Source organism: Protomyctophum parallelum (assembly GCF_964188405.1).
Source record: "Protomyctophum parallelum genome assembly, chromosome: 9".
In the NCBI taxonomy this organism is placed as follows: Eukaryota; Metazoa; Chordata; class Actinopteri; order Myctophiformes; family Myctophidae; genus Protomyctophum; species Protomyctophum parallelum.
In genome coordinates, this window is record NC_139706.1 from 8,689,649 (window position 1) to 8,705,824 (window position 16,176).

Below are 16,176 nucleotides of genomic sequence, written 5' to 3' on the forward strand. Positions count from 1 at the left end.
CCTTGGGAACTCGAGTTGATTAAAGATAGTAGACATTAAACATTTCTCGAAAAAAACTGAATAAGAAATGCAACCATTATAAGAGTAAATTCTGTAGTGTTCAGAATGATAATGAAAGGAAATCAAAATCAAATGGCTGTATTGGTTCTGTAGTGTTCATATGAAATTAAATCAAAATCAAATGGCACCGGGGCTGAACCGGTTAAGTAATTTTTCCCCTGCCTAATATTGAACCAGTTCAGAGTGTTTCCACTGAAAGTGAATTGGTTCAGAACCATAAAAGTTGGTTCAGATCTGGAACCAAAAGGTAGTCGCCGGTTCAGTGAAAGAACCCAGGCTCCAAGAATCTAGAACGGAACCAGTTCTAGAACCAAAGTTATTTTGGTGGAAAAGAGGCCTCAGAGAACTGTTCTAGATGGATGGTTTTGTGATTAATTTGTATAGCAGTCTGGAATACCCCTCATTTCATATCAGCAACATCTCTTTAGTGTGTGCGTGGGCGTGCGTGCATGCACGTGCTGTGGATTTGTGCGTTTGAATTGCTTGATATTCAAGAGCATTTGAGAGAAAAACCACAAATGTTATAATTCATGTTGATAAAGTGTGGGACAAAGTAATAATGATGGTAATTACGGTTTATATAAGGCACTTTTGTATCGGTTGCATACTTCCTGTGAGCTTTTTTGTCTGAATCCATAGATCTCACAGTGTTTTTCCAGAAGTTTCTGCTCAGCACAACTACCCCTTTTTTGCGGATGCAGTTTTAATTGCATAGAAAACTGAAAATTTCGGTCTAGAGCAGTTTCAGTCTGAAATTCTAAATCAAACAAATTGTATCATAAGTAAACCTTGTGCCTAAAACACCTGGGAGTCCCAGGTGTCGTTGAGGGGGCCCCCCAGAAAATTCAGTAAATATAGCGTCAGAAAATCTGTTCAATTATCAAATCCCTATGTAGGCAGGCAATTTGAAAATTGCCAAACTACAAACTCGCAATGTGATGTGTTGTGAGGTTGTAGATCTGCTATTTAAAAAAAATGTTGGAAACATTTTAACAACAAATCTTGTACGGGAGACCCTGACAGAATTATAGTTTTCTTGACCAAACTTGACATGAAATTGTTTGGGACATCACCCCCTCTCTCCGTCCTATTCAATCACACCGTTTTTAACACTCCTGTACTAATATTCTAACTACAGATTCGACATGGTAGCCCATATGGTTTGTTTTGTTCCCTCGCAGGCTCGCAGTAAAGAAATAGTCCAGTGTTCAAACCTAGCTGGTGCCTTTCATCATAATACGTTTTCTTCCTATTCTCTGTCATCCCTCTCTTCTCCTCGCCTCTGCTGCTGCTCCATCTTACACTCCTCTCTCCTCTGCATCATGTCTTCCCTTCTCTCAGACGTGTATTATATGCTACAGCTTTTGCAACTTTTGTCAAAATATTAGTCCCTCCCAACTACTTGAATTCATATAAAACTTCTGGAAAGATATTATTTCGTCACAAATGCCACAAAAATGGAAACTCAGCATTTTCTGACACCCATCAAAATACATTGCGGTATTTTCATTTTAGACAAACTTTCTGTCCACAGACAGTACATACAAATGTCAAATATCTGACTGGAAATGGTATTGTACACTTTTTACTGTAAATTATTAATTCTGTATCGCTTTTCTTTCCTTCTTCTGTTCACATGTCTTCCCTCCATCCTCCCCTACATCCTCTTCACTTTATCTTCTCCTTGCTCATCTTTCTTTCTTTTCTTTCTTTTTTTGTCTTAACCAATACTGGAATACAATACTGAAAACCAAGGGTTTCCAAACATAAAGTCACAGATTAAATTAATTTGCAAAAAATATATTTTTAACAAATTAATTATTAATACATAGATGCCATTGATTCTTATACCGCTGTTGCTGCTATGATGACACCTGAATCTCCCTCTGGGGATCAATAAAGGCTTCTCTCATCTGATCATTTTATATCTTATCTTTTTCACATCACATGCCACGACCAAAATATATGTGGGAATCTTTTGCCTTTGCTCTTGATATATCATAGGCTAGTATTTTCTCACTTCCACCAACAGTGTTACACTGAAATGGGTAACCTATCAAAATTCCAATTTTGCCAAAGACCAAAATTATTCCCTTTTTATTTACTAGACCGGTTCCCGGCCGTAGAGCACCGAGTCGGTAATGGTGGAAGTTCAGTGGAGATCCATGCCCTACCCGGCTATGCAATAGCTATACTCGTTGTACCCGTTCCACCCGTCTGTGTCCCTTTATGCCCATATATGGAGATGTCCGTATCTGTCTCTCTGTGTCCCTTTACTATATATGGAGTTCTGTGTCAGGCATGGCCAAATATGAAGTGTTGTGATGTCAGAACAGGCCAGCTCCATAATCCATATATGGAGCCTGCCAGGTCAGACTCAGCCTTTTGTGGCGGTTCTGGACAACATTGGGTCCGACGCCGGGCACTGCACTCCCTGTGGGGGTGTGGAACGCGTGTGTCGAATTTGATCAATTCTATAAATGTATAAATTCTATAAATAGATTGCATCATTTGGGGTTAGAGTTTCACAGGTGACCTGTGACAGGTCAGAGGTCACCAATTCCAAAGTTTTGTGTACGCACACACACACACACACGCACACACACACACAGGCATGCACACACACACACACACACACACACACACACACGCAAGATACTTTGCAGATCTTTCATCTTTGAGGATTAGGGGGCAATGGTACGTGCTAGGTGCTACATGTATTGTTCTGACCCAATATGAGATTTGACCTTACCGACAGCTACAGTAAAGGCTTAGTTAGAACATTTGAAAGTATAATGTGCCAGAAAAACGTTGACAGGCTATTGAATTAATCTGTCTTTGTTGAAGCTCTTTGGCAATTATGCTACTAGCCCGGATGCCCGTCTGTAGAGCACCGAGTCAGTAACCATGGATGCCTCAGCCTCACCCGCCCTGGCTATGCAATACCCGTGTCAGAGTACCCGTTCCACCCATCTATCCAGTTAAATTATTGTTTAACATCTGCATTAGTTAATTTACAAGGAAAATGGAAGAATTGTTATTTTGCCTGTTAATAAACTTTATTTGTATAGCACCTTTCATACATAAATGCAGCTCAAAGTGCTTCACAGGGCAGGACACAAAAATATAATACAATAAAACACAAGTAGTTAAAATGATAGAACAATGGCAAAGAACAAAATTTAATATAAGAACATAAAATAAATAAAAACAAATAAAAACACCACATGCAGCAATCAGTCAGGGCAGGGTAGGAATGTGCATAGTAAAACTCAACTAAAAGCAAGAGTGAAGAGGTGAGTCTTGAGTTGAGATTTAAAAATGTCTACGGGTGCGTGTCTGAGCTCGAATGGAAGTTTATTCCAGGCTGTTGGGCCGTAGAAGCATTATGGAATTGTGGACAAAATCTTATCCAACGATAAAATATATATATATTTTCTTTAAATCTCATCAAATGCCGAATAAGAATAATGGGCCTTGATTTATATTACAAAAAAAGACACTGCTCTAGGCCAGATTCTGAGAACATGTTCTACTTTCAACCTAAAACTGGAAAAAGTGACCACAAGAAGAGGTTTGAGTTTTTACAAAATATACACTATTAATTTCCCAATCCAAAACTATAGGCTACAATAGGGCGGCTACCCATTTAACAAAGGCGTTTTAACTATGTATAGAATATAAAATGCTCGTAAAATGAGCTTTGAATATTTTAATGACATTTGGTGACATTGTAGGCTGATGCCCCGGGACTCCACCCCCTCTATAATGATCACCTGTGTTTAATCAACCCACCTGTTGTCTATATGAAGCGCTCCACCACCGCTAGGAAGATGAATGAAGCTTCTGTCTGACTGTCTCCTCTCCTTCCGTCTCGGTGTAAGTAGCTGCAGCGGCGTTGCGAGTTAAAACCCCTGTCTCTGGCTGAACTATGGCCATGGTGACTGGGTTCTGCGACTCCAAGCCACTGCTGGACTTGCACAACAAGGTGAGTAAAACTGGAATCATCATGGAGACTTTGATTGGTGCGGGCTTGTGGGCAAATGATCGCAACGTCAGGATCGGGATCAACCGATTCAACATCGTATAAACTAATTAAGGTAGGCTACTACATGGGTTGCACACAGTGGCAAGAGTGAGCTTTTAACTTTTTATTTTCAAAGTGTTTGTCATTCGTTCAATTTCGTTGATTTAGATAAAGATTTGCCACTGTGTGTGACCCATGTCATCGGTAGAAACGCCTATAAATTATAGGCCAACCAAATCCTAGACGTTTTCTATTTGAAATGTTTAAAAATGTGATCCGTCTACTAGTATCTTCTTTACAACATGTTTTTTAAATATAACTTTATTTAGTCTTCATTTACTCTTAGTAATTAATTTAAATAAAACTGTTTAGGTTGATTGTACTACTAACCAGATACAGTGGGCCCTGATCCACTAACTAAATATAAATGTGTAGGCCTATATAATACATATTTCATTTTACTAGCATTTAGGGCATAGCCTAATTGCTACAAAACCTGTGGATATCATTTGGGCATAGATGGAAGGGTATAAATTTAGTCTGATAATGATGTACCATGCATGTTCAAATCATGTAGCCTACTTTATATTTTCAATGTCGTAGCCTACATTTATTCCTAGTCCAGCAGTCGGTGTGGGGTGGGAAATTTGATGTAGGCCTATAGATTTTTATTTATTTGCCTAAAATATTGTCTATACATTCATGAATCCACTTGCTGACTGGCTGCCCTTTTTTGAGCAATTTATTTTCTAGGGGTTTTGTTTATGTGACCAACCACCATTAACATCCTATAGGCTATAAGGCAAACATGTAAAAAGAAGAAAATATAATAATTATGCACCCATTTAGACCTAAACTCGATTCTACAAAATGTCTTCTAAATCAGGTCTAGAAAACAGTTTTCTGAAAAACCTATGTTTCACCGTCAGTGGTTCTCAACCTTTTTCATGTCAATTGGACCCCCAGAATTATCTGTAATTGGCCGCTGACCCCCATCGGAAAATATGTTGTTCCAGGGACCCCCTCTGAAGCAAAGATTTGAGCTAAAAACGTTCACTCTGAAAGAATATATATTCAAAGATTTGTGCCACATTTTCACGATTTTTCAAAAATGGTTTGCTATTTTTCAATAGCTAAAGTATAACATAATGCCTAAAACGCCAAAAGGGGTGAAGTAGCATGTGACGTGGGGTTTTCATGATTCTGAATCCATTCCAAGCATTATTTTGGACAAAACACTTCTTGGGCTGAGCAAGTGGATTGATGAATAGGCCTATGTATATAGACAATCTTTTAGGCCAATTAAAAAAAAATATATATAACAAATGTCCCACTTTAAACAAAATAAACCTGTTTTCTGCTGGACTATCCCCTTACACAGTACATTTGAGGAGAAAATAGTCTATTTCAACATTGAGGTGCCCACATAATGTTAAGTCCCCACTTGACCTGTATCAACAGCTTTAACTACAATGTGCTCCTATTATTCCAGACGGAGGAGCAGTGCCCCCCTCTCAGAGCAGCTTGGGCGAACGCCTGTGGGCCTAAAGATCCTTGGCAGGCCCAAGAAGATGAGCCTAGGGGCTCAGAGGGTCCATGGGTAGGTCTATAAGGTTCTCGGTTGCCACAACTGATTTCAGTCATTTCTCTCTCCCATAGAGGTGTCGTGCATGACTTGTTGTAAGCTTGTAGATGGCCTAACTTCGGTTATCAGTTATTTTAGTCTTCAAGAAAACCTAATGAAAGGTTAGCTGGGTTAACTGGTTACCTGTATGGCTACCATTAAACCTCATATTAAATACATTGTGTTAAGTGTGTAGGATACACAGCACTAGTGTCAGGTGGTGGCTCATTTCACACATTACATATTAGGACTTGGCCTAGCAACATTTTTCAGTCTTGAGATTTTATTTAGCTTTAAATAAAAATTCTTCTGCTGCACTTAGGCAAACTTCCTATAGGCCAGTGGTGCATGCAGCGGTTTAACAATAATTGAAGTTACAATCTATGAGGATCTATTTGGCTGCCAACTCTCTTATAATTGGCCCACTGGGTGGTCTCTGGACCCCTGGTTGAAAACCACTGCTATAGGCTGTCAACAACCCACACAATTAGTATTTTTTTTGTATACATATTCATATTGCATTGACAGTCTTCTCATGATTACATTTTATGTATGTTTTCAGGCTCGGAGGTTACAACGGTCAACTGATGATGACATTATCGTGGGCTTTCCTAGTGATGATCAGACGTGCTCAGATGATGGTAAGTATACTCAAGCTATTTGGCTTCCTTATCCAGGCCAGGGCTACTTAACAAGGAGCAACCAGGGGAGATTCTCGAGCTTAATTTTACTGTACTGCTGTGAATTGCCCGCAAGACACGGGAACAAAATTATATCTCTGGTCTTTACTTTGTTTGAACCCATTAAGACCTGGAACGCATCTGTCACCTTGGCGTTGAACCACTTAACCATTGTTTTATATTTTAGCTGTTGAAAAACGGCAGATAATAAGCTCATAGCGTGGCAGCGAGCTACGAGCTTGTAGATCTGCTATTTTTGAAAGATTGTATCTTCTATTCTTGTCACTGTGTAGCAGATCATGCGTGCGTTACTGGGGCGATGCTGCTCAACCCCCATGACTTCCAGGGCCTTCACAGCCTACAGGCACTGATCCCCAGCCTGCTCCAACATGAAGTTGAAACTGCCATGGAGAAGCTGACCATGATCCATGACCGCAGCTACTCTTGGGACATCTTTTTGGATATGATGGTAAAATGGACGGTGGTCAGGTTATTCCCTAATTGAACCACTAACCTCTTGCCAGACCTACAGGTCCATCTCGATGAATTAGAATATTTTGTAGAAGTTAATTTTCTTCCGTAATATAATTCAAAAAGTGAAACTTTCATATATTCTCAAGTATTTAAAACCTTTTTGTTTTAATCTTGAGGATTATGGCATACAGTTCATGGAAATCTAAAAATCCTATCTCAATGAATTCGAATATTTTAAGAACTACAAAAATATATATTTTTGAACTAGAAATGTCGACCATCTGAAAAGTATATTAATGTATGCAGTTAATACTGGGTCTGGGCTACTTTTGAACAAATTATTTAATCAATGGGGCGTGGCATGGAGGTGATCAGCCTGTGTCACTGTTGAGGTTTGCTTTGATAACGGCTGTAAATTAATTTGTATTGTTCAGTCTTATGTCTCACACCTTCCTCTTGACAATACAACCTAGATTCTCTGTGGGGGTCAGGCCAGTTGGCTGGTCAGTTAAGCACAGTTACTAGTAGTTTTGGCTCTGTGGGCAGGTGCCAAATCGAGGTGGAAAGGGAAATTTGCATCTCCATGAAGCTTGTCAACATACTGAAGCACAATGTACTCTAAAAAGATGGCTGTGTTGAAACCATTTTTGTTTTCACTGTCAGTGGATCAACACCATAGCAGATAACCTGGCCTAAATCATCAATGTTTTGTTATGTAGACACTACAATGTAGGTCTTGCCCAGCGTGACTACTAACATGGACATTTTGGAAAATTCGAGAGCTACTTATTTTTTTTCTTGGAGTAAACCAGTACTTTTACAAGTTGTTTATGGGCTAGGTGCATTGGTTAATGTAATGCCTTGGTTATGGTTGTCCACTTTTCTCCATTCTCCAGAGAAATCAATTCCAGAGCTGTTTCCCCAGTGCTGAGCTGCCCCAGCCTTACACGGATGCAACTTATGCAGTTCTTGTTGACTGGCTCATACAGGTTAATGTGAGTTCTGTGTTGCACACGACTATTCTTTCACTTGCCCATAATGTTTTTCTCTTGTATTCATAATAACTGCGGCTGGTCGAGCGGCCTGTCGAGCTCTAGCAAACTAATGAAAACCTGTGGCCTGTAGAATGATGTTACCATAGGTGTGCGTCGCTGTTTGATGACATTGTGTCGAGTGATCCTGATTGGCAAAAGGGGTGGCTGAAATGTGTCTGAATGTGAAGACATTGAGGGCGGGCTAATACTTATGAATAGTCAAGTGAAGTGCTGGTAAGCTCGGCCCTAGCAACCAGCCACCACGTCGACCCTATTCTGGTAGTGAGTATAAATAAGCTAATGACTTATTTATACTTCACATTGTAACCATGATGCTAACCAAAAATTGATTTTCAACTGGGGGAGAAAAAATATGCCATGAATAATTTCAGTGTGTGAAACGGTCATGCAATGAATAAACTGTATACTTAGTTGTGACATTTGTTTCTTTAATAAGTTTTGTTTTTCTAGGATCTGTTCCATTTCCAGGATGAGACCCTCTGTCTGGCAGTCCACCTCCTCAACCACTCTCTGCGGCAGATCAAGGTGTCGACATCCAAACTGCAGCTCATTGCTGTGGTGTGCCTCTTCCTGGCTGCCAAGAAAGAGGAGACTCAACTCCCTGAGGTATGGGAAACTACATTGATTACTGACAGTATTCTGAAAACTCATGTTTCTATGTCATTGGTGCTCAAACTATCATGTCAAGGACCTCCAAAAATATATGTAATTGGCCGCTGACCCCCATCTGAAAATATGATGTTCCAGGCACCCCCCAGAAGCAAAGATTTGAGTTAATAACGTTCACTCTGAAAGAATATATATATTCAAAGCTTTGCACCACTTTTTCACGATAAAAAAAGATAGCAGATCTACAAGCTCTTGAGTTTATCTGCTAACTTTCAAAGTATTACATAATGCTTAAAACACCAACAGGGGTTCCTGTCCACTCCAGGATGGGTTAACTTACTATTTGTTTATTTTAGATGAGAACCATGTAAAAGCCCTTTATGGGTTTGCTTTCTTGCCTGCACTTATTTTTCTCTTTTGATACCTTTTTCATACTTTTATTATTATTGTGCGAATAAATAAAACTAAATTTCTTTTTTTGAACGGGCACCCGGCGACCCCCCCCATGCAAATCAGTGGAGGTAATGGAAGGTAGAACCGAATGGCTGTGCAATTGTAGAGATGATTGTAAATTGGTAAATGAGACGAAAGAAAAGCATTTGCCAAATGTTTTTGACACGCTAGCCGAGGTTGATACAAGATGCTCCCTCAGTTTGAAACAGACACTTTTGTACATTGTTGGTTGTTGTATGTATGTTTTCGTGCTTTGCTTTCTAGTATAATGTGCGTCAATGTCTGCCTGTTTGGAGACTGCAGATGTAAATTGCCATCTTTTGCAAAGTCTGGTGCATTTACGTTGCATGTATATGTGATGTTAATTAATATGCATTGTCCTGTCAAAATAAACAAAGTAAAAATGGGGTGATGTACTTTAAATATTCAAATTCTTAACAGGAGTATTTGATGGAGAGGAGGACCCTGATGTAAACAAGTGTTCATGGTTAATTGGTTATATCCTCATTAGCAGTTTTTGTATTGACCTGTACTTTCCTTGAACTGTACCCATTCTACATGCTGTGAATGCAATAATCAATGAATGTAATTGATTGCTCTCTTCATGCACCAGGTGTCTGAGCTGTGCTACCTCATGGACAACACGTATACCAAGCACCAGCTGCTTCGCATGGAACGTAGAGTCCTCATCACACTCCACTTTGATCTCTCCCACTGTTCACCGCTCAACTTCCTCACCCTCTCTGCAGCCATCGCACGCTGCAGTACCAAGGTTGGTTGTCGTTTGTTTGTAGGTTGGCTTATAGCCCATCAGTGTTTTTCATACATTAATGAATGTAGTAATTCTTTGAAATTGTGGTGATGAGTCATGTGTTGCAGTTCAGTTCACTAGGCCTCCCTATATTCTGGTCATTGGTTCTCAAAGTGGGGTCTGGGGACGCCTAGGGTTAGGCCTACTTGACGGAGTTCCAGTTTCATATACACGCTGAGGAAGGCTTGACGCCGAAACGCATCTGTGTTTTGTCTGTCCGTGCAGCAATATGCAATAAATGTACCAGAAGAACTTTGGAGTGCTGGCTATTTCTCTATTACAGTGATTCTTCCAGGAGTCGTGCAACTGGTAAACTTCATAGTTTAGACTGAGTCCTTGTTTGTCTCTTCTATGACCGCTAACTTGGGAGATAGTTTTGGAACCAAATGGACCATTATTGGTCTGTAACTCAGAGTGTACAAATGGATTTGGTTCCATTTGTACACTCTCGGAGTTGGATAACAGTGATTTTTACAGAGGGTCCCAGGGATAGAAATGGCAGGGTCCATAGCCCAATGCATGTCAAACTGGGGGTCCTTGAAATAAAAATGGTTGAATCTTCTCTTATGGTGGGGGGGGGGTCCCTGGCATACATTTTCAAATGGGGGTCCACAAGCTAATGTCAATTTAGGGGTCCTTGCCATGAAAAAGGGCTGAGAACCACTATTCTATGTGCTGTCAGGTGGTGTGGATGGCCCGTTATCTACTGACTCTGTCTCTCATGGAGAGCCAGTGCGTGGTTTTCTTGCCTGTCCAGTTGGCAGGCGCTGCCCTCTGCCTGTCCCGTAGGGTACTGCAGGAGGCCCCGACACCAGAGGGGGAGACGGCCTGGTGTGTGGCCTCGAGCATATATGTGGGCAGGTGTGTAAAGAACTTCTATGTAGATTTACTAATTTCTTGGATTTGTGAGTTGTATGCAATCCAAATTAAAACTGAACTGCAGATACTGGATGAGGAGGCTTACTTGGTCATTCAAGTGCATCATAAAGTTCTCAGTCACCACGACTGATTTCAGTCATTTGGATTCCATAGAAGCCAACTTGTCTTCTATGACAACATTGCTGTGCACCGAAAGCTCACACGACATCACAGCGCGTCGTGTTGCAAAGCTTGTAGATCGGCCATTAGTTATTTTAAGGTGACAGAAGTGATCAAACTAGCAATATAGAATACAAGTTTAGAGGACTCATCTTTATTCTATGTAATAAGTAAACGATGAAAGCTGGTTGCCAAAATAAAAAAATCCATTACAACCATAGATTTTCAACAATCTACTTTCCTTGAGTGATACTTGCTATGGATAACGTTACATACAGAACAAATCTGTCATGGATATCATAGTCGAATATTGGTTCCCCAGCTGTATTTCATACAGAAGATATTTTGTTTTTTTACGAACCTTACAATTAAAGGTATATTCAGTGATTTCACTCAAAAAACCTTAGGTTTCGTTTTTGGCTGTGGGACCCAGCCTTTCGTCCAATCAGGATAGAGTCAAAAACGAAACCTAAGGTTTTTTGACCCCCAGGGGTTAACTGGGGACAGGGAGGAACTCCTTATATGGCCAGCACACTCTATAGTAGGGAGGAGTATCACAACAAAACAAAAAAATAAGTGATATTTGAATTAAGTGAAATCACTGAATATACCTTTAAGAACGGTGTTCTTACTATAGTTACAAATATCTGCTGTTCTCATTAGCTCCCACATCACTGGCCCAAAGCTGTATCATCCACACACAATATATAGCTAAAATGTATGAGCATTGAATACTTTTGTCAATTTGAAATCAATCATTATACTTGCTTCTCTTCGCTGTAAAGAACCGTCTTTCAAATCTCTTGATCTGCTCCATGTCTTCTAGTGAGGACACCCTCCTAAGGATCATGCACATCTTGGCCGAGGCTGCATCCAAGGCCTACAGCCGAGAAGCGCCTTCTTTCATCAAGTTTTCCTCGCGAGAGGCCATGCACGTCAGCAACCATCCAATTCTGCAGAATGCCCTCTGCGTGCTACCTCCTGTCTTGCACACATAATGCCCTGCGGGGAGAGAATTCAGAGAAACCTTTCACTTTTCCACCTCACCTGGTTCCCATGGATGGAGCACGGAGACTGGTGACTATTTGGACTGCTAGGTTTCCATGTCCTCACAACAGATCCCTATGGTCAGTACCCTTGACTTGACGACTAACATGTATGCTATGGAAAATGGGGATGGCCAAGCGGTCAAAATATGCACTCCCTCCTCTGATTTCATACAAGTCTATGCTATGGAAGGCTGTGATGAGTATGCACCCTGAATACATAAAGATATCAGGACAAGAGTTATTTAAAAGTTCTATATCCTTCCTAATGCATCACAGTGGAAGGAAAAACTATGGTGGCGAACTTTAAAGATGGTCCAAGGCAACTCTGTTAATATAGAAAATGTATTAGAAATTTTATTCCATAATTTAAAAAAGCAAGGTTAAATAATGCTGTTGACCTATGCGTTTCTGCCGCATAAGTTTGCCACTGTGATGTATTACAAACTAATGTATAGAACTTTCTTTTTCCTGAAGATAAAGATAAGTTTTATATACTTATCAGACCTCCGTCTGAACTCTGAAGTGACAGAAACCTTGTATGACGCATGTACAAAACGTTACTTTTCAGGAACTGGGGGGAAAAATACTTCCAATGTATCCAAAGTAGTTATTTAGTTACATGCTCTTAATATTTTAGTTTGTTAATCATTTATAAAACCCACTGACTTGACCACTTGCACTTTTGAATATGTTCACAAATTGCTTATGTGCTATTTTTGCTACTTTTGTTTGACACTCTATTATGAGAGCATCAATTTATGAGAATAACTTTAACTTAAAACCTTGAAATGCAGTTACAAGGTTTCTGCCCGATGACAACGTATGAATTAATGTTGCATGGCCATCACTGCCTTCCATGGCAGACTTGCAAGAATTTAGATGCTTTGAATGCCCCACGTGGCATGTTTTTATGCTCTTATGTTTAAGCTGTTTTTGTATGTAAAATGTGTATACTTTGTCTCTGTGTTTATTGTTGGCAACATTAACATTAACTTTAATATACATTTTTAATATTTAAAATAAAGACCCTGCTGCAAAAACCCTAAACCTGCTGAATTGTGAAATGATTTACCAGGAATTCTAACTTGTATTTTCAGAAACTTCCACATCATTTTCAGGGCCATGGTGACCTGTGGCTTAGCCACTCAAGGTTAAGTTCCCATTTGATTGGCCACACTTAGCATCATTGTCAATCAAGTAGTATTCAATCTCATAAGCGGGTGCCCAGATTTCCCTGCACTAGTTTGTCAAAGACACTCTTTTAAGGCCAATACTAAACTACAATAAAAAAATTCTAAACTACACAGTACTCTGGCCAGAATACTTCTGAAGAAAGGTTTGGTCAAGGAACATTTCTGAGGGTTTAGCTCTGAATTAATTCTGAGCTTTTGGACAAAGGGGAACCTTGCTGTGTGTGCTCCTAAGTCCTGACTTGACGGTTGGGTGAGGATGAGGAATATACCTGTATCATTTTTGGTTTGACTACTTTGTTTTTGATACTTGACTCATTGGAGACATTGAAAAAGTTTGAACTTTGCAATTTGCATGACATCTGCGGGAAATCTGAGATTGAAGATTTCATTTGTATTTTGAATCTTGCGTGAATTATTTTGGTTGATCAAGTCGGATAAGAAATATTGCAATTTAACTTTCAAAAGCAACAGTTTTCTTGTGTTCTTTTGGTCTGCATTACAGTATAAATAATTACTGATGCAGGTACAGGACCTTATTTCTTAGTTTACTATAATCAGACAATTTTTATGGTTCTGATTGTTCTAATCTAGTGCGAGTGTCAATGGTGCAGGACAAAGGCAGATGGCTTCTTGCACTTGTAACCGGTCAATGATTATCACAGACACTATGAAACTAATCTCCCGAGATTCTGTCAGCAACACTGCCCAAACATACAGTAATGTTGGTAGGAATAAACAAGTGAACTAAGAAAGGGGAGGACTAAGGAGCCAATAGACCAACTTACTGTTTCTACACAAAGGAGGTGGTGTCCCCACAGGCATTACCGGATGACTTCCCAGATTGCTATGAAACTGAAACAGATACTATACAACACTATCTCATGGGGATAATGTTTTGTCAATTAAGCTGTTAAGTAAGCCATAAGAACCATGCCTGTCATAGTTGGCCTACTTACTAAAGTGTCTTGTGATAATTGAGCCAAACAAAGGACTATTAAAAAAAAAAAAAAAAAGTTGTAACATAATATATACTGTAACACTATCCACCTTATTTGTATCGTAACATAATATCTACTGTAACACTATCCACCTTATTTGTATGAAAGAAAACCTTGTAGCTATACTGACTGACCTGGGCCTGCCCTATACAAGTACTTTAATGTGCATGCTTTAATTTGAGCCATTTTGGGACAAGTTGGAACGCAACAACACCTTACTTTTTCACGTGTTGTGAGTATTGAGCGCACTATTTGTTCTTGATGTTTGGATCAAATGGCCCATCACAAGGCAGGCTATTCTGTCACCCATGGGTCCAAATGTGGTCAATTCAGGCAGACCACATTGAGAAATGTCCGGTAACAGTGTTCTCATCAGTGCAACTTTTATTTTATTTTTGCAAGACTTTGTTTATTGGGGAAAACCTGTTCCCATCACAATACAAACTTCACCGCTCTCAAAGAGCACTTATGGCTGCAATTCAAAACTGGCCTGTACATGTCTTCCCTTTTTTCTAACCGTGTACACTACAGTATATGATTGTCTCCACCAGGCCGAAGGCATGTGGGGAGAGTATGTTTTGCACTCCGTCCGTCCGCGTGTCCGTCCGTCCGTGTGTGTGTCCGTGTGTGTGTCCGTGAACAGCTAATCTCGGCCACCGTTAACCCGGTCGATGCCATATTTTGCACACACACTCCCTGGATGCCAACGATGAACCTCTGCCCCAAACTTTCCAGAACGGCCTGTTATAGCGCCACCAGGAGGCCGCTTTGTGCAAAACAAGTTTTTGCACAGTACACCTACAGATTTTGTCCAAACATCACGCAAATTGGTACACAGTCTCTCTAGAGCCATTCAACGAAACGTGTCTTTCAGATTTATCAGACTCCATCCTGATTGGTTAAGATTGCCTTCCAAAGTTCACAGGAGTGCTCAGTTTCAAACGAAATGCTGCAAATCATGAACACATCGCGTGATTTCCGTCAAATTGTGCACCCACATTCCCACTAGGCCGAGGACGAAATGCCACATGAACAATTTCAACTCAGCCTCAAGGTGGCGCTATAACTGGCCAAAAAGTGTTTTTACCTCTAACTGCACGGATCTGTGGATAACCTGGTGGAGACCTGTGCCCGGAAGGGCACTTTTTCTAGTTATTTCTTTTTTGCATAGAATGAGCATCACGCCTGATACAGACGTGCACAGAGCAACTTCAGTCAGGAAAGTCAGTGCAGTTGCTGCCGGCCGTGCATTGGCATCACATTCTCATTCACATGATTCGCTTCATCCAATCACTCATTCCATCTTCATACCGGCTATTTAAACTGGAAATTTGCACTGCTCAATCGGCTTAGTGCTTGCTTGCTTGTAAATGGTAAATGGTGCATTTATATAGCGCCTTTATCCAAGGCGCTTTACACAGATTGTGCATTACATTCACCCATTCACACACACATTCATACACCGATGGCGGTGGAAACCATGCAAGGCACCAACCAGCACATCGGGAGCAATTACATTCACCCATTCACACACACATTCATACACCGATGGCGGCGGAAACCATGCAAGGCACCAACCAGCACATCGGGAGCAATTAGGGGTTCAGTGTCTTGCCCGAACTGGCAACCTTGCGGTTACCAACCAGCCACTCTAATACGAGGACCATGGTGACATTGATCAATTCTAGATAAAGAAGCTTCTAATATATTATTTAGGGCCCAACATCTATAAATCTCACACTATTAAGGCAACCGGCTGGTTCCATGCACACGCTGCACAAGGTGCCCTTTTTTCACTTGCACCTGTCCCTCTAAATGTCTGTGCACGCCACTGGCAAGCAAGCAGATTGAGCAGTGCAAACTTCCAGTTTCCAGGAATGTGTGACCATAATAAATATATTGCTAATTTTAAATATATATTGATATCTATCCATTCATGAGTTGTCCTGACTGAAATCTACATCTTGTTTTGATTTGTTTAATCAATTGAACATGGAGGACCCCGGGTTTTATCCTCTTAGCAGATTTCATATTGACCTGTAGCCTACTTTCCTTGAACAGTAGGCTACCCATTCTACAAACTAACTGTTTAAAATGTTCAATCA

General features: G+C 40.3%; 1 protein-coding gene across 1 annotated transcript; it reads left to right on the forward strand.

Moving 5' to 3' along the window:
• Nucleotides 1-3,991: 3,991 nt before the first annotated feature.
• Nucleotides 3,992-11,829, forward strand: ccnp (cyclin P; the record flags this gene model as incomplete). Its single annotated transcript, XM_083772532.1, has 9 exons — nucleotides 3,992-4,048; nucleotides 5,580-5,687; nucleotides 6,274-6,352; nucleotides 6,688-6,860; nucleotides 7,762-7,860; nucleotides 8,371-8,526; nucleotides 9,596-9,754; nucleotides 10,476-10,654; nucleotides 11,658-11,829. The coding sequence occupies 9 exons, from the start codon at nucleotides 3,992-3,994 to the stop codon at nucleotides 11,827-11,829; spliced, it is 1,182 nt and encodes a 393-aa protein (XP_083628658.1).
• Between the last annotated feature and the right edge of the window lie 4,347 nt (nucleotides 11,830-16,176).